At 28.8% G+C, this 22,696-nt stretch overlaps 1 protein-coding gene across 6 annotated transcripts in view; it reads left to right on the forward strand.

The window, feature by feature from the left end:
- Positions 1–22,696, forward strand: part of Larp4B (La-related protein 4B) — a 74,879-nt gene that overhangs the window by 18,412 nt on the left and 33,771 nt on the right. For 5 of the 6 annotated variants that reach the window (XM_075373987.1, XM_075373991.1, XM_075373986.1 and 2 more), the window contains exons 3-8: positions 6,541–6,738; positions 10,502–10,638; positions 13,085–13,197; positions 15,714–15,854; positions 18,775–19,014; positions 20,984–21,147. In XM_075373987.1, coding sequence (XP_075230102.1) covers positions 6,541–6,738; positions 10,502–10,638; positions 13,085–13,197; positions 15,714–15,854; positions 18,775–19,014; positions 20,984–21,147 — 993 coding nt within the window. The remainder of the gene's footprint in view (positions 1–6,540; positions 6,739–10,501; positions 10,639–13,084; positions 13,198–15,713; positions 15,855–18,774; positions 19,015–20,983; positions 21,148–22,696) is intronic. The other variant, XM_075373988.1, reaches the window with a different exon arrangement.

Raw genomic sequence — 22,696 nt, forward strand, 5'->3', positions numbered from 1 at the left:
AAAACATATATTCATAATTTTATCATATAGAAATATGGCTGTAAAGTTTTCATTTTGCCTGATTATTATGATGAGGGGAAAAGCAGCACGAATAAAGCAGTGAAACATAAACACATAAGCAATGCCTGTGTAAATATAGACTGCTGTGACAAATAGGGAAACATAGCAAGAATTGTGCAATTGATTCAGATGTGGATATCAACACAATATGAAACTAGTCATAGCTTCATGTATTGCCCTAACAAATGTAGCCATTTGTGATACACATTATTTAACACACGCATTTCATGATAAGTAGAAAAATTAAAGTTTTGTTTTTTATATTCAGTAGTTTTTAAAACTGGTGTTTTTTAAATTAGAAAAAAATTGAGTACTTTCACAGAGATGTCTACATCATCAGAACAAATTTTTTTTGATAAAAGATCTATCCTATTTCAATTAATATATATCTATTTTAGATAAACTAATTTTAATATATATTGTGCTTTCAAGTCTAAAAAGAACATATCCATAACTTTGGAAATCAACAATTAAATTCCTGTCCATCTAAAAAACAATGTATGAATCATAAAAAACAGGTCCTGCTTAAGAAAATATATCTAATTTAAATCATTTAAAATTCATAATTTATATTAAGTATTGCAGTACCAAAACAGTATTTTCATTATCTACCATCACATTGTAATAGCAGCAGTTTAATTCATTTAGTTCATTGGATTAGATATAGTAAAAACATGTTTGAAATTTTTATTCCTTTAAAAAATTTTTGATGAATTAGAGTTCTTCTGAAAATACTCAGTCTAGTTAAAAAAAAATAAAAAGCAGCAAGTGAAATTTTGAAAAATTTTTAACAAAATCATTAAATTCTGTAGCTAGGTTGTAGTTTGTTGCATTGAAACATCTCATATGTAATAATTCTCTAGGGATCTGCTGTAGCTGTGATATGTCAGGGATCCGCTGCAGTTCTACAATTATTTTGATTTTCCACAATTTGAGTGATTTTTTTTTTCCAAGTATCTGTAATTTGTATTTGATATGAAATTGTATTCAATGAAGTATTGCATTTTATACAGTATATAAGCCCCTGGTAATGCATTTGGTTAGATTCAGAACAGAGGAATACTATATACTGAAGTGGATTTTTTTTGCATCTGCCCTAGTTATTGTGTTGAAGACAATGCCATGCATTTAATTTTAATTATTATTTACTTATACATTAGATGACAATGATATTTATACTGCATTATTTTGTCATTTCTCATTAATAAAAACTAGGCATGATAGTTTATGAACACACACACACCAACAAATTCTTCTATTCCCATTGCACGAAAACACATGCACAATTTCCAGGCTTCCATTATATTTGTACTTTTTTAAGTGAGATTTCGGATTCAAGATATAAAAATCAGTGCTTTGAAAATTTAAACTGCGCAGAATATGTATTGAACTTCAATTTCAAAAAAATAGTTTCCTTTATTTTATCTTTCCCACAAACTTTGAACCATTTTGAAGTCATTTAAAATATTCTTGTACAGTATTTGATCAGGGAAACATCCATCCAAAACCAGATTTGGTTTCCAGAGGTGTACTTATTGTGGTGTGTTTTCCATTATTGTGATTCTGTAAACATCGGAGTGTAAAACTTGTGCTATTAATTATAGTTGTTGACACTACCATTTCATTAAATTGGCCAGAAAGCTTGTTAAAATTGAATAAATAAATAAAAAAAACTCTTGTAAATACATTTTTTGCTATCTTTTACTAGATTGTTTGAAAAAAATCTTTAAGCACCAATTACTACAAGTTTTTTTTATTTGTTTTAGAGATAATATTGGAATTCGTGAAATTATTTAATTTCAGAATAGTAAAAGTTAAGCCTGCATGTTCGGAAGTCAACGTGTAGGCTTGCCTGCATCAATTAAATTTCAATATTATTGGTTTCTTGATTCCTTCTCACAGCTTTTAATCGTTGTCCGTTTCTAATTAAGTGCACATAATATAATGTGTACTTGGTAATTGCCAGATATAACTTTGGTAAGAAAAAAGGGATTAACAATTAATTGGACCCAAATAATTATTAAAGCCTCATGTTAAATTATTTCAGAGATCTCCAGATAATCCAGATTGTCTTATTTATGAAGTTACTGTTCTTTTTTAAAACAAAAGTATTTTATTTACAAATTTTGTTGTACGGGCATATATGATAGTGTTCTGTGGTATGAATATGGACTTGTTTAATTAATTAGATGATTAGTAAGTGAATGATTTTATTTCTCAGAAAATAATTTACATCAAACATTATTCTAACAAATTTAGATTTCAATATTATTTTGTTGACGCTACTTTTAAAATTATTAAACTTCTTTATTAAAGCTAAGAGGTAGAACACAGAGCAAGAGATTTGTTGTATTCCTGATGGTTACCTATGTAGCATATATTTGTTACAACAAAAATGTTATTCTGCGTACAACACACAATAATAAAATTTAATGAATTCTTATTTTCCATTGCACGTCATCGGACTTATATATTATTCCATTTTATAATCAGTCATACAGCATAGTAATTACGCTTCACCTTATTATTGAATTTTGCACTCATAAGATGCAGAATAGAACAAAAATGTGATGTTAAGAGTACTAAATCATATTAAGACTGTTGCTGGATGATAGGTAACTAAATATTTTTAGATTCTAAATTTATGAGTTCTTAATTGTGTGTTGGGTGAAACTATACTATACGTGAGAAAAATAATTCAATATTATCACTATCCAGAAGCCATTTTTTTAATATGCTTCTAAAAACACATACTGATGTGTCTTATATTAAGGGGAGCACTATCTTGAATGTTCAGGGAGCCACATATACAAAGAATGTATGGTATGTTTCTTTATAAGGTATAGGAGTACACCATCGATCTCAAATTATTTTATTACTATAATATTTGTAATTATATGAGTATTGACCTCTTATGATATAAAATTTTGGTCTCCCATACCACAATCCCATTCTGCAGTTGCTTTGAAATAACGCATAGTATAACATTTTCATTATATAGGCTGAGCATCATAAGCTACAAATAAAGTATAATTTAGCACATGTGATAAGCTCGTTTCTTAAACGTGTAATACAGTAATTGCAGCTCAGTGCAATGCATTGCTTCTTTAGTTACTCCACAGGTTGCTGCTGTGCATCCAGTAATGCATCCAACAGCTGGAGTCTGCATTTAGCTTCTAACTTACAGGACAGTAGTTTGGTTTTTTCTGTATTTGTATAATGCATTTTTGTGAAACCATAGATTAAGTTTTTTAAGGTCCTTGTACTCCAAATGTGAGAGAAGATCCCTATTATCTGCCCTGTAACTTGGTGCCTTATCATTAGCAAAGGTTGTGAGGTTGCCGTTTAGTCTTCCTTCACAAAGGTCATTAATGAAAATTAGAAACGATTCAGTCAAGAGTCATGATCTTATGGTACCCCACATTTTATTAAACAGTCAGCACTAAACGTGTCCAAACTGTTAATAAATGAATTTCTTTTGTCTTATATTAATTTTCATAATTATTTGTAATAATTTGCACATGTGGTGGTTTCCTTTCTTTTGGTAGGCGTATGCATATTTCTGTTACCTTTTATTATATTTTTATTAAAAAATACATATAAAGATGTCCTTCTAGCTCGGTTATTTAAGTGAAATAAACTACTCTGCCATTTTAATCTGTTACATTGTTATAAAAATCTAGTCGTGTTTATCGCAGTAAGGGAAGTAATTATTTTCAAATATAGCACACATGTTGATATCAGAAATCTGTATTTGTAAATTGTAATCCTTTATACTTGAAATTATCTTTCCCATAAAAAAGAATGCCGCATGGATTTATTTGTTTGAATAATGCTCACATTTTTATTTTAGCTGCTATTGGCACAAAGCGGACCATATGGTGCGCTGTGTATTTGTGGGACGTAGCGCATGAACGATTCATTTGTTTGAACTATTTATACTTGATATGAACAGTTTATCTAAAAAATTTTTAGGGATAAAAAAGAAAAATATTGGGGGTTAGAGCTGTGTTAAAAAATCACAACTCCAGAAACAGCTAAAAATGTTTAGGATTTTAAAGCTGTTCGTTGTAAAAATTAAAAAAAAATTGACAAAATCATGTGTAATGAAACATGTAACATTTTCTTGGTGGGCCATAGGCAGCCCTGCCTTTTTTCTAGTCCCCAATAAAAAAGCATGGTGCGTTGATTTGTTTGTTAGCTGTATGTGCTCACATTTTTATTTTGAATGAAGTACATGAATGATTTATATTTCTTGATACGAATGATTAATTAAAACCTTCCCAGGGAAGGTTTTATGCCACAGATTGAGGCCGTAATCCCCTCAGAAGTGAATTTGTGAATTAAAGGAAAAAAAAGTATCCTTATAATTCATTATTATATTTCTGACACCATGGCAACAGAAATGAAGTAAAATTATTAATTTTTTTTCTTTAATGAATATTTGTAAAATATTTAATATTCTAACAACCATGAGGTTGTTAGAGGGTAATGAATGCAAACAGGGGGCTTCACCCCCTGTTTGGACGGTCAAGTGAGCCCTGACCGGCTAGTAAATAATAAATAAATAAATAAATTTTAAACATGTAACTGGCTTTGAGAAATAATGCATTTAAGTAAAATATGTATAATTCTTATTTAAAATTATATAAACTGTGTGAAATGTATATGTGTGTAATATTTTTAAATGTGTGAAATTTTATTTTGATGGTTTTTTCTGGTTTGTGGAAAAGGGCAACCACAATATTGTAGATAAAATGAATGATTTTATGTTCTTGAAAAGCCTGTATGGAGGTTATTTTTTTCCATTTTTATTTTTATATATATATATATATATATATATATATATATATATATATATATATATATATATGTAAGTGCATATATTAGAGCCAGTTTGCTTTCATTATTATTGGTTTACTGGTGTCGGAAATATGCTAAAGAAATTATTGATTTTTATTTGAGCTATTCTTTTAATATTGAAATTAAAAGAAGATAAAAATCTTAACACTTTTTTTTTAAACTAGGATAATGTCAACACAGAAGTGTTAAGAACCATGGAAGATAGAAATTTATGACAAAATCTTGTCCAAAGAAGAAGGTTGAGCTTTTATATTTAATTTTTTTGATATCTGTTACTACAATTTATTTCATATAAGTTCATTTTTAGTAAAAATCCCTTTCGCCATGTTACTTCCAAAAATACTTTCATTTTTAAAATTTAGTTTACCAAAATTAATCTTCATTTATATTTATTTCTACATTTATTTTTTATAGTTATTTCTTTAATTATATATTTATTCATTTGTGCTCTTTTTATTTTATACACAAGGAAATTTTTCATAAATATACTGTTGAAACAAAATTATTCTTATATTAACTATTTTGATCATTCATTATTATTAAGTACTTCCATATTTAGCTCATTTTCAAGATCAGTTATTGTTGCTTAAAGAACTAGTAATATTTTTTATATATATATTTTTATCTTTTTTATATATATTTTTAATTTTAGTGATCACGCATTTCCTTGAACCTTCTTTTTGGGTTGTAACCCTTCTTTTTTTTTACCTCCATGCTATAATCTGTGAAAAATTGTGTTATTTATGAATTAAATTAACTGGAAAAATTTTGTTGTAATGAATCAATTAATTTGGTTAAAATAAGGTTGTGTAAGAATAAAAAGGATCAACACAGAATAGATAGGAATTAAGTACGTTAAATTGGTTGTATAAGTAATAAAAATGAAATTACCAGAAGGGTAATTTGAAATGAGAAGGTTACTTCAAATGTAGGTCGGTCCTACATGGGCCTGTAGGACCGACCCGATGTGGGGGTAGTATTAGAGGCTGTCACTACATCAGCCTTGCAATAATATTTCCATGATAAAAAATATAATTTTTTTCAAAGAGCAATGGAAAATGGTTAAATTAACACAAAACATTTAGAATAAAAATATTTATGAATTATATGATTATCCCCTACCATTTTTGTTATATGACATTCATATTGAATTAAATTAGTCAGGAAGAGAGGGACATATTATGCTATGCACATGCACGTGCACACACATGTACATAGTGTAATGTTAGTAATAATAAAAATGAAATTATTATAATTTTATCAGTGTCAATGAAGTATTTTCCCCCGATTAATTAACAATCTAATTTATTCACTAATTATTGTATAATTTTAAGATTATTTGAAAAGTTATAAAGAAATTTTTGTAATCTTTATATATATATATATGTATATATATATATATATTGGAAAATGCATAAATTAGAGCTAGTTAACCTTAATTATTTGGTTTACTGGTGTCGGAAATATGCTAAATAAATGTCTGATTTTTATATTAGCTGTTCTTTTAAAATGTACTTTTCAGTAAAGCAAAATCATACATTTTTTCTGAATTTATTTCTTTTGAGTGTAAATATTATTTAATTATTCCAAACTTATAGTTTCTTTTTCATTTTTTAGTGTTCTTAATGGTGTAGTGGAATCACCACTGGAGGGGTACAGTGATGTGCCCGGGGGCTCGGCGAGTGAACTCCCGCCAGCTCCCGAACAAGCCCCCGTTCCTGTCCATGCCCCTGCAGCAGCAGTTCCTTCAAGTGGTCTCCCGCTGGATCAGCTTAAGCAAATGTTATCTTCTCAACTTGAATACTACTTTTCAAGGTATTTCATTATTTTTTCTAAGATCTGTTTTTAAAGCTAATGGAAAGTATGTTGTATATTGTTTTTCATCATTAAATTGATTTAATAAAAATTTCTGTATTCTTAATAAAAAGTAAAACAGTCTTGTTTAATGTTGGGAAGTAAAGAAACTCTTTCTTATCAAGGTTTATTTGTAGATAACATGCGGGGTGTGGTCATTTTCAAGATTCAAACAAAATACATGATAAAGGAAGTAAACTTTGTATTAAAATTGTTGAATTTTCTAAATTTTATGACTTTTTTGAGATTAGACAAGGGGGAGATATTTTTTTATCAATCACATAATTATCACTTTTTGGTTGCAGATATTTGAGTGTACTCAATGAATTGTATAGCCATATAGACTGTTTTGTAGCAAGTAAATATAATTCAATGTGATTCATCGTCTTATTTGCTGATAGCCTAAAGAATTTTACTTAGCCATTGGTTTTCAAAATTTAGATTACTTCAATGTGTTTCTCAACTATATTGAAATGATTAATATAATCTTTCATTATAAAAGATTTCTGTTGGCAGGATAACTAAAAAAATAAATGGTAAAAAAATATAATACATATAGACCCTTCATTTTTAGTACTCTTTTTAGACTATGTTGACTGTTAGTTTCAAAATCTAGAATGAACAGGCTATCAGGTAAGCCCATATTTGAAAAATTGATAAAATAATAGCATAGTGAGTAGATCCCCAGTTTTAAAATTTAAGCTTGTTAGAACCATTGGTTCAAGAGGTGTTGCAGTTAATTAAACAAATTTTACAGATTTGAACCAATGGCTTCAAGAAATTTCAGTTACCCTTTTCTCCCTTTGCAGTGATTTTGGCATGAGGCCCTCCCATTCACTCTCTTAAAGAAGTAATTTTTTAAAAGGGTCAGATTTATTTATAATTTTTTTTTCTAAGTAAAAACTGTGCAATAAACAAAGATACAGTATAATTTAAGTTTTCTGGCTCCCTTAGGAAGTGGGAAAATAAGTTTTAGTGGGCTGGTGAGCTCAACTCTTTATTTTTTATTTGAAATATAATTGTATTTTTTTTTTTTTTTAATTTCTTTATGGATGCTTAAGAAGTGGAACAAATATGAACATTTTTGAACTGGATTACATCTTCCTATTCATTGTTAACATTCAATTAAAAGTTCTTTTTTTTTAACATAATATAATTTCTGTCAAGGGTATTTTATGACAAATTTTGTTTTTAGTTGTCTAGTTATAGTGGTTAGTTAAAAACTGGCTGCAAGTATAGCTTATATATTGAAGATGTCCAATGTGCTGTTAACATTACATCAAGTAAATTTGTTCAGTTCAAAAATTCCATTTTTGTTGCACTTATTTATTTATAGTTAATTGTGTTAAAATATCATATTGTTTTACACTAGTACTATGTATTGTTCACCTACCTGTTGTTTTATCACTTTTACTTTTTGCTCCTTTTGTACGCACCATTGAACCTCTTTTGGCATTTAATGGAGTGTTCCTCAGCTAGTTGAAATAGAGAGCCTCAATAGAAAAGCAGGTGTCTCACTGGCTACTTGAAAGAGTTCCACAGATAAAACCAGGGTGGTAGTTAATGTGACTGCAAACATCCATAAAAAAAAATCAGGCAATGTACCTGCTTTCCAGAGACCAAAACTAAAGCCATAATTATTTGCATTTTAACAATTACTTTTATATATGACTGAGTCAGTCCTGAAACTTATTATGTCATAGAATTCGTTATCACCTGTTATAACAGAACATAAACTTATTTCTATTTTATGAGAAAAAAATCATTTATTATAAACATTATTTTACTTACATTTATAAGTACATATTTAAAGAAAATAAATTAATGAGATGGCTGTGTTTGTTCTTCATATAAAAGTTTCTCCACTTGTGGATCTATGTTAGAAATAGACAAAAGCAAATAGTTTTTAAAATTATAAAAGAGATTCCGACATTTAATTTTTAGCACAACCATAGATGAAAAACCCTTTTCACAGAGGTAAGACTTGGTGAAAGGGATTAACATTTTCAATGCTTCTGTGACTAAATTTTTATATTCACTTTGATGAGCAATTCAAAACATAACTAAATCTTTAGATGTGAATTGTTGTTTTGTAATGTTTTATCAGCAGACATTTTGATGAGTCATGAATGTCAACTGGTATGCAGTTGCAACATTTTCACTAAATGGATTCAGTACCCATCTCTTCGAGAAATAATTTTTATCTTCCAGTTCTGCCAACTGAATTTTTGTAGCTCTTGCAAATGCATCTTCATGCTACTCAAACTGTGATGAATAATGTATCTTCTTCATCTAAATTATTCTCAATATAATCAGAACTAAAAAGTTGACTTGAACTCACTGAGTTACTTGATTGTGAACATTGGCAGACATATAATCGATTTGCCTTGATATTGTGTCTTTAGAAGGTGGAATTTTTTTCAAGTTTTTTGCTTTCACGCCTATTAAAACTGTGACCATATCAATTGTAGCAGGCAGTATGAGGTTTGGACTTAATGCTACAAGATAAGATGCTTCAAGTGTATTTTTATCAGTGTTGTTTATTTTAAAAGTAGAACCTTGTTGATTTCTCAAAGTATGTAATTTTATTTCGAAAAATTCAAAGGGTTTGCTTTTATGATCCAGATAATTAGTTTTCCAAGTGTCAAATTAATTTTAACCGCTTCATACGTTCATCAGAGAGGACTTGAAAGCAAACAACGCACTGTGGTTTTCCATCCAATGAGGCAAAATCATAATTTAAAACAACTGTTATTGTATAATCTTGTTGGAACATGATGCTGTCACATCGAATATTATGTAAGCATACCAAATTGCAAGGAGCACATACACATCAAGTTGGGGCCTGTAAATTGCTCATGTTTGTACACTTCATATGTACATGTTCATACCCTATGCTATCAACGTAACTAAATAGTTTTAACTAGGTTTTTTGGGTTGGAGGTCACAAAACATTCATTACATGTGTATATATTTTTTTGGGAGAGGTCGTGGAGTTAAAAAGGTTGAGAATCACTTTTTAGATGGACTAATTTAGTTAATTTCACCATAGTGTGTCTTCCTTGTAAATCCATATGTTATCAAGTTAGTATTAGTATCTTTTTCTCCTTATTAAATGTATTATCACTACAGTCCTACAGTACTACTTGCTATGCTAAAATGTACTATTTTTGCAATTTTTTTCTCTTAATGAATGAAACAGTTATTGAATTGAATATCTTCTGCCTCTGGTAATCGGGCAATAACCTTTTTTTTAGAAAGCGTCCAATGTACAATCATGAACTTTAGAATGTTAAATTATAGAACTGAGAATTGCTATTCTAGTTCCATTATTGCCACATTAGAAAAATTAGAGTGGTTTTGTGTGTGTGTGTGTGTGTGTGTGTGTGTGTGTGTGTGTGTGGTTTCCGATTATTCCCCTGTAGGAGAGCCCTAGAACTTGAGCCTGTCATGGCTTTACTTCCTTCTTCTCTTTTCTTCCCAAAACCTCTTCATCCATTCACTGTTTCTTCTTCCTCTTCTCCGTCCATCTTCCTATTGTTTCTCTTTTTTTCTCTTGTCCAATTTTCTTATTTTTAATTTCATCCCTAAATTTCCTTCCATCTTTGAATCTGTATGCATTTTTAAATTTTATTTCCTGTTAGTTAAAAATGCACTTTATATTGTTGTAATTGACTGTTTTTTTATTGCTTCTGATATCACATGAATTTATTTCTTATTGCAGGGAGAACTTGGCAAATGACACTTATCTATTATCGCAAATGGATAACGATCAGTATGTCCCGATATGGACAATTGCCAATTTTAATCAAGTCAAAAAACTTACGAAAGATATTAAATTAATTACGGAAGTACTACGAGGTTTGTATTTATTCTTTTATGTTTAGTCATAGATGCTGGTTAATGAAACCAGCGTCTAATTTTTCAATTACTTAAGGCTATTGTTATGTACTTGATTATTCAGTTTTTAAGCTGTGGTTATTGGTTATCACAATATTATGAATACTGAAAGTAGTCCAACAGTTCCCCTAGAAACTGTTTATGTTACTACTTTCATTTCATTTTGGGATTATGTCAAAAAATGTTAATTTAAGGAATAAATGAATGTTTGCAGGTGTTGGCTTATGAAGTTACTTGAAAACAGTTTGTGGTGAGAGTAAGAAAGTATTTAAAATAAATTTTGGAATATATCTGTTAATAATCATTGATCAGAAGCATTCTGATGATTGTGTGGAATTTATTAATGATATATAACAGTTGCGAGTTTATTAATTCATAATTTGTGTAATCATATACTTCAGTGGAGTAATATGTACTGGGAATTATCAATAGGAATAAGTGTGATGTAATGGAGAACATTTGCCTCAGTATTTAAATAATTGAGTTCTAATATATATTACAATAATGGGAACTAGCATTGATTCTTATTTTACGGCAATATAATTCCTCATGAGGTGTGTTTCCAAAAGTTGCGTACTTCTGCTTCAGTTTTCATTATATACATCTGAAAGAGGTGAATGTGTTTTCATTAAATACATCTCATAACAGTTACTATGGATGAGTGATGATTTTATAATCCATGTGAGAATTGTGAGCATTTTGTTGCACATGAGTTTTCCCTTACTTCCATAATAGGGCAAAAATACTATTACTTATAACTGATCGTGATTTTCTTATACCAGGACTTGAGTGAATGTGCTTGGTTGGTGTCCATTTATATAAGCAAATGGTTTTATAGTTCGGGTAGAATAAAATTTTTCCTACGATACACATACTAACTGAGTAAAAAAGAGAAAATATTTAGAAAGTATTATGATTGGTCATTCATGTGTGTAAAGACACTAAGCTTCATTACCATTACTACTGGCATTCTTATTGTGTATTCATATTCACACTTTTTTTTCTTAGCCACTTGTATTTGTGGATTAAATTTATAAAAACATCTATGATAGTAACAAATTTCCTTTTGCTGGCATTGTATGTTTGCACATGTATGCATGTGCACATACATATACTGTATGAATAATTACACACATTCTATATATACATTGGTACACATGTTGGTGTTACTATTTATGTTCATTCATATTTTTTTTATAATGGTATGTATATTTCAAGAAGAGTGAATGTGCATAGTTAAGTTTTAAATCACAAAGAAATTCTATAAATGGATTGTACGCTGTTTTTGGTTGTTACAAATTTCTTTGCAGACTTATGACTTGTACAACATTTAAAAGTAGGTTATATGTCCACAAATGACAATAAATATTTATAATATAAAGTTTGTTAGAAAGTCCATATGCTTCAGTAGTTTAGTAGGGAAAAATACCCTCAGACAGGTTTGACATTGACTCTTAGTGCTCAACTATAACACTTAAATAAAGACTTTTTTGTGCAGTAGATAATTGGTACTAAAATAAACATGGTAGTATTTAATTTACCTGTTCACCACCACTTCGATTTCTTCTTGACCTGAAGTTGAAATAAATTGATGAAGATCAAGCACGTTTAGTAATCTTTAAATTGTGAGATCTACTGAATACTCTTAACAATGGCGAACAGAGTAATACATTTCAGAAATGTCTTCCCATGCTTAGAAAAGAGTAGGTATATTAACAAAGGAACCGTTAAAAAAATTACATAAGTAGACGTTAGTGGTTTTTGTTATAAAGATTTATTTTTATTTTTCAATCTGCACCAGTTTTCTTGCATTAGCTCTGTAATAACAAACACATTTATCCAAATAATCTTTATGCAAAATTTGAAGAATTATTTCTGATACAATTGTGAGTAACTAATTTAAAGACAATCATAACAGATTTAGATACTTTTGGGTTGTAACATAGAATATATTTTATGCTAATTTTTTTTTTATCTTAAGATTAATTTTGATATATTTACTGTCAGCTTTTTTTCTATTCGCTGTGGTAACTACAGATATGTACCCAAGAACAACTAGTTTTTTCACGATTTGAATTTTATGACATTGAAAATACCAAGCCTGATCAGAATCCAAATCTTCTGAATGAAGGCAGACACTACCAATTCACCATTGAGATCGGTGGATTGTATAATAGTAGATATTGTTTACAATGTAATTATGAAATAATATTGTGCTACTAAATAAAATTTTTAATTCTACTTAGGTCGCTATATTTTTTCACATCTCTATACCATATATTTCTCATAATTTATACCTATATATTGTTTTCATTCTGGTGTTCATGTAATGGCACATCTTAATTTTATTTAGTTATTTTTAAATTCTGATTTTAAAATCCTATTCAATTTTCTTTTTTAATTATAGAATCCCCAAACGTTCAAGTGGATGAAGAAGGACAGAAAGTTAGACCCAGCCATAAGCGATGTATTGTAATTCTACGAGAAATTCCTGATAGTACACCATTGGAAGAAGTTAAGGTAATTTACTTTAAATATTAATTTTAAGACTGTTTGACGTGAACATTTGAAATCAGAGTTATTCTAATGCTAAGAAATTTTTAGCTGTGTAATGTTAACATGAAAAGAATTATGTCTCTTATTCATAGTTATATAATCATCAGAAAAAAATTTTGCATAAGTGTTTATTCCTGTTAATCTACTGTGGCTTGGTTTATTTAGAAGAATAAGTATTATATTTCATGGTTTGATATAAAAGCAAAAATCCTCTTCTCAGTCTGTAGGTTATTGCCTTTTTTTTCATGTCATCAGCAGTAGGAATACTGTCTTCTGTTGGACACCATCTTCAGTATCTCATGATAAACATTTATGCCTTTTTTAAATTCTCAGCTATTTGAAATATTTTCATTTTCTGTAGACCAGAAATCTCTTCTGAATTACATTCTGTTCATTATTAAACTACATTAGTAATTTGTTATTACTTGCAGGATATGAAATTAAGTAAACATACCAGATAAAAATTTCTAAAAACAGTTTTCAGCTTTTCTCAGAAAAAAACAATGAGAGATATGGGGGCTAATGTTATGAATAATTTCTTTCAGGTTGACAATTCAAACCCTAATGATTTTAAAAAATTTAACTTAGGTATATTTTGGTTTTGACTCGCTGGTGACTAGTTGTTTGCTAATCCTGTGCCATCTACATGCGCTAGGAGATTGCTGAATTTACTAATTTAGGGTAGCCACCCTGACCCTCGTTGGGAAAGCCACCCGTCTTGTGACGATCCCAGTTGCCATATCACCCCCTCTGTTCCTAACCGTGATGGGCTTTATCAGAGGTCATCTTTTAGACCCTTTAATTCAGATAACACATCCATCATCAGTTAGGAATTTATTGCATTTTTTCTAACTCATTGAGTAAATTGACATTAAACTTTGTAAACAGGACACTTTTTTGTCATAATAAATCATGCTAAATGCTTTTTACAGAACATTCTTGTTTGAACATCTTCGGTCTGGAAGAGATGAATGTGCCTCCATTGCATTGATTGCTGCTTTGTCTGTACATTCGATTAAGAAATATCCAGTTTTCATCTCCAGTATTTAATCAAATTTTTTCACAAACTTTTTCAATCAATTCATCACTGATGGATGATTGCTGTTTGTTCTTGCATCACAAACGTTAATTTGTTCTTCTTAAAATGAATAGCACCACTGTCATACATTTAACATCACTCATAATATTTGGCCTGTGAATTTTAATCGCAGAATTTGTTTTTGCCATCAAAAATTAGATTGCTCCTCAATTTCACGCTTGCCAGATTGCAAATTTTATTTTTTTTAATAAGGTTCTGGGTTTCAATCTCTGTCAGATTGTGCTGTGTTTTTGTACACTATTTAAATCATTTTTCATAAGCGACATAATCAGGCAATCAGGTTGTAGTTGCTGTATTGAAATAAATAATGAGATTAATCATACTAACTCTATTCTAAACAATATTACACTGAACTAAATTTAAAAAAATGACTTATATAACCTCACCTTAATGTTTTTAAAACATGTATAACACATTTCAGGATACTGATATTTTATGATTATTTCTAATTATAAATTATTTTTTACAAGTTATCTTTTTTCCTAGCTTTTTCTATCTTTGTTTTTCTTTGTAATATACTTGTATGTTCCCATATAAACCAGTTATTTGAGAAAAAAAGTTTTTTTTATATAGCCAGCAGTAAGTAGTGCTGACCGTCATTAATATGTGTATATGAATAGTTGGCAATTCCTAAAATTCCGTTTGTATCCAAGACACAGTTTGTGAATTCGATCTAAGAACATTATGGAATTTGAATAGCACCACCTTAGAAGAAACATGATAGTAATGTGATTGGATAGATAAAAAAAAAAAAAAAACCGCTTTCAGTATAAAATAAATCCAGACCGTCGAGTTAAATCTCTTAAAGGGAGTAACTACCAATCAGTTAAAGAATGTTATTTATTTAAAATAAATGTAATTATTATTTGTTAGAGAATATTGTCATAATGAAATTCCAACGTGTATTGGTTATATTGGTTCTTTTTTCACAATTTAAATTTATAAATTTTGTAAAAAAAAAGGTAAGGTTAAGGTAAATTCCTATATTTTGTGTTATTATTAACCCTCATTTCTTTTTCTTTTCTAGCATTTATGGGATTGTTGGTGTGTATTTAGTTTTTATGAAGCTCAGGATTGGCTGAATCAAAAATCTTTAAATTTTATATGCAACATGTTCGAATAGAGCATTTGTGCTATTGAAGTTTGGAGCCAGTCTTTTAATATCAACATATTTTTTAATAATGGTTTTATTGAAATTTCTAATTTTTTTTAACTTTGTACACATAGATTTGCTGGGAAAGTTAAGTAATACTGTTGTCAATTATTATTTTGTAATTATAAATATTAATATCGTCACACATTATAATAAACTTTTAGTTCTATTAGTTATTAGTATATGTAAAGCAAATGTGTCGGTATTGTGTTTGTTTTCTTTTTTCAGGCATTATTTTCCGGTAAAGGATGTCCTAGATTAATATCATGTGAATTTGCGCACAATAATTCTTGGTATGTGACATTTGAAAATGATGAAGATGCTCAAAAAGCATATAGGTTTTTACGTGAAGAAGTACGAGAATTCCAAGTAATAATCTTTTTATATTATTTTTAAATAGAAAAAAATCCCTCTGATTTGGTCGTAGACCAAAGAGTATTTATTGTATTTTGTCAAATATTTTAAGTTTGTCAGTAAAGGCTGTTATTGTTATTTTTAGAAAAAAATTGTAATTTTTTAGATATTAAGAAATCTTTTGTGATATATGTCAAGCCTCATTGGGTCATTCACTGTTAAATCAACAAGGCTCACAATCTGACCGACTGGGATTTTCATGAAATTTGGTATGAATTAACTGTTAATAGAGTTATGACAAAAATTCTGAACTTCAGATCTCTATCATAAACTGTTTTGGTAAATTGGCAAATTCTGACTTGAGGCAGTAGTGTTATGTCAACATAACTTTGTTATTTATTAAGGTAGAACAATAAACTTTGTCTCATTTTAAAGCTTATTAATGTTCTTGCATATGATGTACAACAAGCCTATGTTTACATAAATTTTGATTTTTAAGGTCATCACATTTGAAAAACCTTGAATTTTAGGAAAACATTTAATTTTTTAATAAAAAATATATGTTATTCATCGTTGTATGTAAAGCGGTTGAGAAAATTTGAAACTGGACTGCTTTGAGATCAGGAGATAAAAATTAAAATGTGTGTCAATGTTTTAACAATTTTTTTTAAATTTCTAATAACTTTTATTCTAAGACTGCAATTCTATATTAAATAACTCAAAATGAGGTTGAAAATCATTACAGTTTATGCTTAAAAGTGAATAAGTTAATTTCAAGTAAAGCTACAAATCTCATAGATTTTTAAATGATCTAAAAAAAACTCAAGTGTAAAACAATTACAGATAAAATATAATTCTCAAGATTTTCCTAACATGAGAAGCTACAATAATATAAATAATAATTGTACCACTAATAATTAAAATAAAATAGTGCATGTCTTTAAATAATTACAGTTGTGGTGTTTATGATTTGGACATTTTGACCGTCTTAAAATCTTACACAATATACAAAAAGTAAGGCAAATCAATAAAAATTTCAAATTAAAGTTTTATGCATTCTTAAATTTACTGTTTCATTCCAGTAGCTGTTATTTAAATAAATATTTTAATTTGTATTAATTTTAACAGTAGTCTGATAAAATACATCAGCAGCCCTTATGTATTGATTAATGTTGATGTACTGATTAATTTTTCAAAGTAATGCTTCTTAATAAAAGTAATTTTTTATATTAATTTAGTAAACATCATCTGATATTTTCATTGGCTTTCAATTAAACCAATTAAAAGTTATACAAATAACATTAGTATGAAATTAAAATTTAAGAGTGTTTATTTGCTTATTTGAAATACCTGATTATTTCAGTCAGTTTTTCATTTGCCTGGGTAGTTCCTTTTTTCAGATAATGCATGTGTATGTCCAGTAGCGGTTTTCAGATTAATTTTCATTAATTAAGATGTCACTGTGTGCTGGAAAAGCATAAGAAGGTGAAGAAAACTTACTTCTACTTACTCTGTCGATTCATTTGTTGTAGATAATAGAGAAGTCAACCACCAAGCACAATTATAAATACATGTATTATCAATTGTAACAATATTTTTGTTTTGTTTCAGTTTGTTATTAATAAACAAATAATAGTTTCGTCTATTTCTATTATGATTTCATTTAGAAAAAAAATATTAATGCGATTATTTTCTGAACTTTTTCTTGTATTAATCTTGGTCAATAACATTTGTTATCACTTTATTTTATAGAATTCAAAGTATCAGTGTTAAAACTTAATCAAAGTTACTCACAAATGTTTATTGAAATTTAAATATTTCTTTAAATTTTTTGATGAGAATAAGACTAGAAGTGAGTTTTATGCTTTTTATTATATTTCAGTGATTCTTTTAGTAAGAACTTGATAGTACAAGCTTATTGAAGATTTTTATATATCTAATTATAGATGATTGGCAATGATGAATATTTTGCTTTTTCAGTAGGCTGTGTAATTATTTTAGTCACCTATTTCTGATTTCTGAACCTTTATATTACCACACACCTATTCATTGTAAGTCAGTCCCCGAGTATGCCTCAGTAAAGAGGTATTCCATGTAATTGGCCATAGATTAGTCATCGGTAAGACTTAATGTGTTAGACTAGCCTATCTTAAGTCTCCTGCTCTTGTGGCATGCAGGACCACAAGACTCTTATTTGATACTCTGATGGCTCTTTTCTTCCCTAGAAGATACTGGAGGAATTTGACCTGTAATATTTTTCAAAGATTGGGGTTTTTAAATGTAATTTATGAACAGTTCTTGTAAATTCTTTTAATTTAAAATTACTCAATTTAAAAAAATAAAGATAGCATAAAATTTCATTAATTTGATATTATACAGTGGTATAATCCGAACAAAGGGAATTTTTGTTGTGTTGTAGGGAATTTTCATTCTGTGGCAGACTGCTTGCTATTTGGTGTTTCAGGAACATAGAGAATGGACTGTTAAGATGTGGAAAAAAGTTATTTTTTTTAGACAAGACTCATTTCTTTGTTCAAGCGGAGAGAGTAAGCCTACATTTGTAAGTCAGCAGATGAGAAGACTACGCCAGCACCAAGCTGCACCTGCAACATGCTCCCAAATACCCAGTCAAAAAGATGTTTTGGGAACTTAACATGAATTTTATTCATGTTAAGTTCACTAAATGGAATAGTCACACTTATGCAGAAGAACCCAAAACTCATTTTCCAACAGAACCTTGCACCACATCACATGTCAAAGAAAGCAAAAGAGTTCTTAAAAAAAAAAAAAATTGAGTGCTCTCATGGCCAGGGAACTCCCCCACCTGAATCCCATTGAAAATTTATGGGCCATACAAAAAAGAAGACTTGGGAAAATGAATTATAGCACAAAAACTAAAACAAAAATGTTTTAATTTTCATGGTTTTTTTTTCAGGGTAAACCTATTATGGCACGGATTAAAGCTAAGCCAATGAATAGGTTGCCTATGCCCCCTGTGGGGCCCGGACTGGGCCCCATGAAAAATGGTTACCGCACACCACCAGCTGCCACAGTAACTGCTCCAGTTTTTGATCCGACAACTTCCTATCCAACCACACAACGTCTTTTCTATACAAACGGCAGCTCATTACCTCCCAGCGTTAATTACGGCAGTCAAGTCCAGATATATGTAAGTGTAAGTGCATGTTTTGTTTCATCTTCATTATTTATAATTTAGGTAAGTTCATTTGATGTAATGTATATTTTTATAATCTTATTTTAACATTATTTATCTATTGTTGGTTATAATATTATTTTGATTAACATGCAGATTGTTATAATAAAAGAAATATTTTTGCCCTTAGTTTGTCAGGGTTCTATATTTTGTCATTAGTATTCCCTGTAAAAACATGATAAGAGTAAAATATACATGTGAATAATTAAGAAGATAATTGATTAATATATCATTAATTATATGACTATCATACTTAATCATAATTATATGACTAGATTAGTTTTATAACAGTTATGCAGATGTTCTATCTGTACATGAATTCTATTGTCTCTGACTTTTCTACAATTAATTTATGTTTTTATACCAATAGACTGATAGAGCATGAATAATAGCTGTTAACTGGTTACACTGTTAATGTCACCGATTTGCATTACAAAGAAAAAATTTATACTACACATGTTAAACCACTTTAAGAACAAAGAGGAGTTACAGTAATTTATTTGTAGAAAGCTTTATAAATATATATATTTTATAGCATGCATCTTAGTAACTTGTCTTTACTGGAGTATAAATTTTTGATCTAATTAATATTCTGTTATTTATATTAGCTTTACTATTTATATTTTTTATGCTTATCACCTTGTTTTGTTTAAATTATTAAAACAAGTACTTAATTTTGAAGTCTTGGTAGATTCAAAATAAATGTAATTTCAAATTAGTTTTGGTGTTCTTAACTTTGAACTTTTGTTTGGGTAAAATAAAGTGAGAATCAGAAAATAAAGATTACATTCAATTCATCCATATATGTTTATGCTGTCCTGATGATTACATTGCTGTGCAGGGTTTCTCAGTGTTTAAGAAATTATTACACTACAGATTTCCTTAGAATCTAAAGAGTGTAATTGGCAGTTGAAGAAAACAGGATTCTGTATAAAAGGAAGAATATAGGGCGACTGCACACATTTGAATACATTAAAAGGGTCTGGGACTGCAACATAATCTGGGTAAATTAGCTTATATTTTCAGTCCTGGACTGGAATTTCTGTGTACTCTTAAAGCTATGTTTCATTAAGTGATAAAGTAAACTGACATGATGTTTATGTATGAGCCATGTAAAATCTGCTTGAAGTAATCAAGCATGTGTATGACTCGCCTAAAGGTAAATCTTTCTGTTTTCATTAAAAAAATTATTCTGTTGAAGTTGTGACTTCAAATTTCAAAATCTTGTATAAGTGTTCCTTTGGCATTACAATGGTCTATTTTTTCTTATGGTTAATTTACCGCATAAGCTCCTCCTCTAAGCTTGTGATATGGTAGTATGAAATGGAAAATGTTGTGTATGAAAAAATAACATACCTGACCAGGATTCAAATTATGACCCTGTATTCTAATGTTTTCAATCTCTGACTTTTATGATTTGATTTTTTGTTCTAAGGGAATAAACAAATGATTTTGATTTAATTATAATTGCTATCTGGCTTTTTAATTTTATTTTTTGCTAACTTGAAAAACCATACCACCTATCAAATTGCAGTATATGTAGTAAGCAAATTACATGACTTTCTTTTGTTCGTAAGAAGATACAAAATTGTTTAGTAATGTTAATGTTCATGTTTTATGCTGTTGTTTATGAAATATGAAAAAGTGCATAAAAAATTCTACATTTGACTAAATGAGATTTGAGATAAACCGCCACCCACCACTTCTAATGAACAAGCAAAAAATAATTACCTGTTTACTAAATCATGAAAAATAATTGATTTATTTAGTCACTACCATTAGTTTTTTTTAAATATTTGTATACTACTTAGAACCTACAGGCTTTATTCCATTCTATTTGATGTAGAGTAAAACCTAAAAGGAAAAAAATTATATGAAATTGGATGTGAAAATTTTATTAGTTTTAATGTAATTATTTTTTATTTTACAGACATTTCAGCAACATCAGCCATTTTACCCACCAAGTATGTTGCAACCTTGGGGTACAAGCCCTTATTTTGAGCTTGGAAGTGTCTTCTCAGTTAACGGTCTGGCTCCACAAGGCTCCTTCGCAAAAGCTCAGCAAGGCAATCGATTTATACCTCGCAACACTAGGTAAGAGTTTAATAATATAATTTAGTCACTGCTTTAAAATTCTATTGCATTTTGGTATTGGCTTGTTCCCTGTGAGCTACATTTTAAGGTGTGTGTTTTATTGATTATGTATTTACATGATCAAGTTTTTTGGTAAATGTTGTTGATTTTTCATTTGTTACACAAATAATGTTAAATCAGTTTTGCTTGTTTGCTGTGTTAAAAGTAGTATTTTTTTCTTGTGTAAAGTTCTTAAATATTATTTTGTGCTTAAAGATATATAACAGATTTGTTATGGACAGTTTACAGACAACACAACAAATCAGGGAGGTCATTAAAAAAATTAATTTTTAAAAAGTAAAATTTAATAAATTGGATTTTACATAAATGGTATTTATTTCTAATGCACCCAGTTGTTTTACAAAAATCACACTGTAAAGTGTCTCATTCAGTGTTTGCAATAGTTATATTATTAATATGTAGATTCTGAAATGAAAAGCTAAACAGTTGGCATTTGACCTGTAAATTATTAGGAGAGTAACAAAAATGATTTTTATGTTCCAGATAGACTTAGATAGAATTAAAATTAAAAATACCTGGCACCATTTGGAAAATTAATTTTTTTTTTTTGTCGGTTTGTTATGTAGGTAGGTTAGGTTATTTTTAACAGTTAATATTTACATTCATAGTATGTGTAAAATATCTACATTTACAAATGCATATTTAACAAGATAAGAGTTCATACTACACATACCTGAACATAGAAATTAGTCTTTTTTATCGGTTATTTTAGAGATAAATGGTATTGAATCTTTTGCCAAAATTTACTCATTTCTTCATGAGTTATTATGACTCAAGAAACTGTTTTTCTGTTTAAAAAATTTCATTCAAATTGGAACAGAGAATGTTCAGCTTACTACAAAGATTTTTTCATTTACAGTTTTTTAAACTTTTAAATAACATTATTTTTAGCTAGGTGAAATCTGGTAACTGTGTGCAGGTAATTGAATGATCACACCTTTTGGAAATTGTTGCACAAGAGTTCATTGTGTATTGAGATAAAATATTTGCCAAATTACATCAAGCTTGCTCTTGATTACATTACATCCATATCTCCATATGAGTGGTGTAATAAACATTTTTCCTTTTTTTAATGGTTTGAAACTGTAAAATTGTACATGGTTTCATTTTTTCAGTTTATTTTTGGGGATTTTGTGATTTGCAGTATCATCATACAAATGCTTCTGTATGTACTTACTTAAGATTTGCATATTTTCTTCATATGTTTTTGTTATTTTTTATTTGACATTACACTTACAGCATGACAGCTGTAGAAAATACAAAGGAAGTACAAAATTATATTTTGTATGAACTAGGTAGGTTCAGTAATGACATAAACCTTTTAATCTCTAGGTATTTCTAAACTAAACTGTGCCTACAGCTTGAGTTTTTTCCTCGTAATATTATTTTATTTTTTTAAAATATGTTCTTTGCACTACCAGCAATGAATTTCTACTGCATATAATTTCTAACTTACGGCTTGCATATTATTAAATGATTGTACAAAGGT

The sequence above is a fragment of the Lycorma delicatula genome, chromosome 8, assembly GCF_047948215.1.
Source record: "Lycorma delicatula isolate Av1 chromosome 8, ASM4794821v1, whole genome shotgun sequence".
Classification (NCBI taxonomy): Eukaryota; Metazoa; Arthropoda; class Insecta; order Hemiptera; family Fulgoridae; genus Lycorma; species Lycorma delicatula.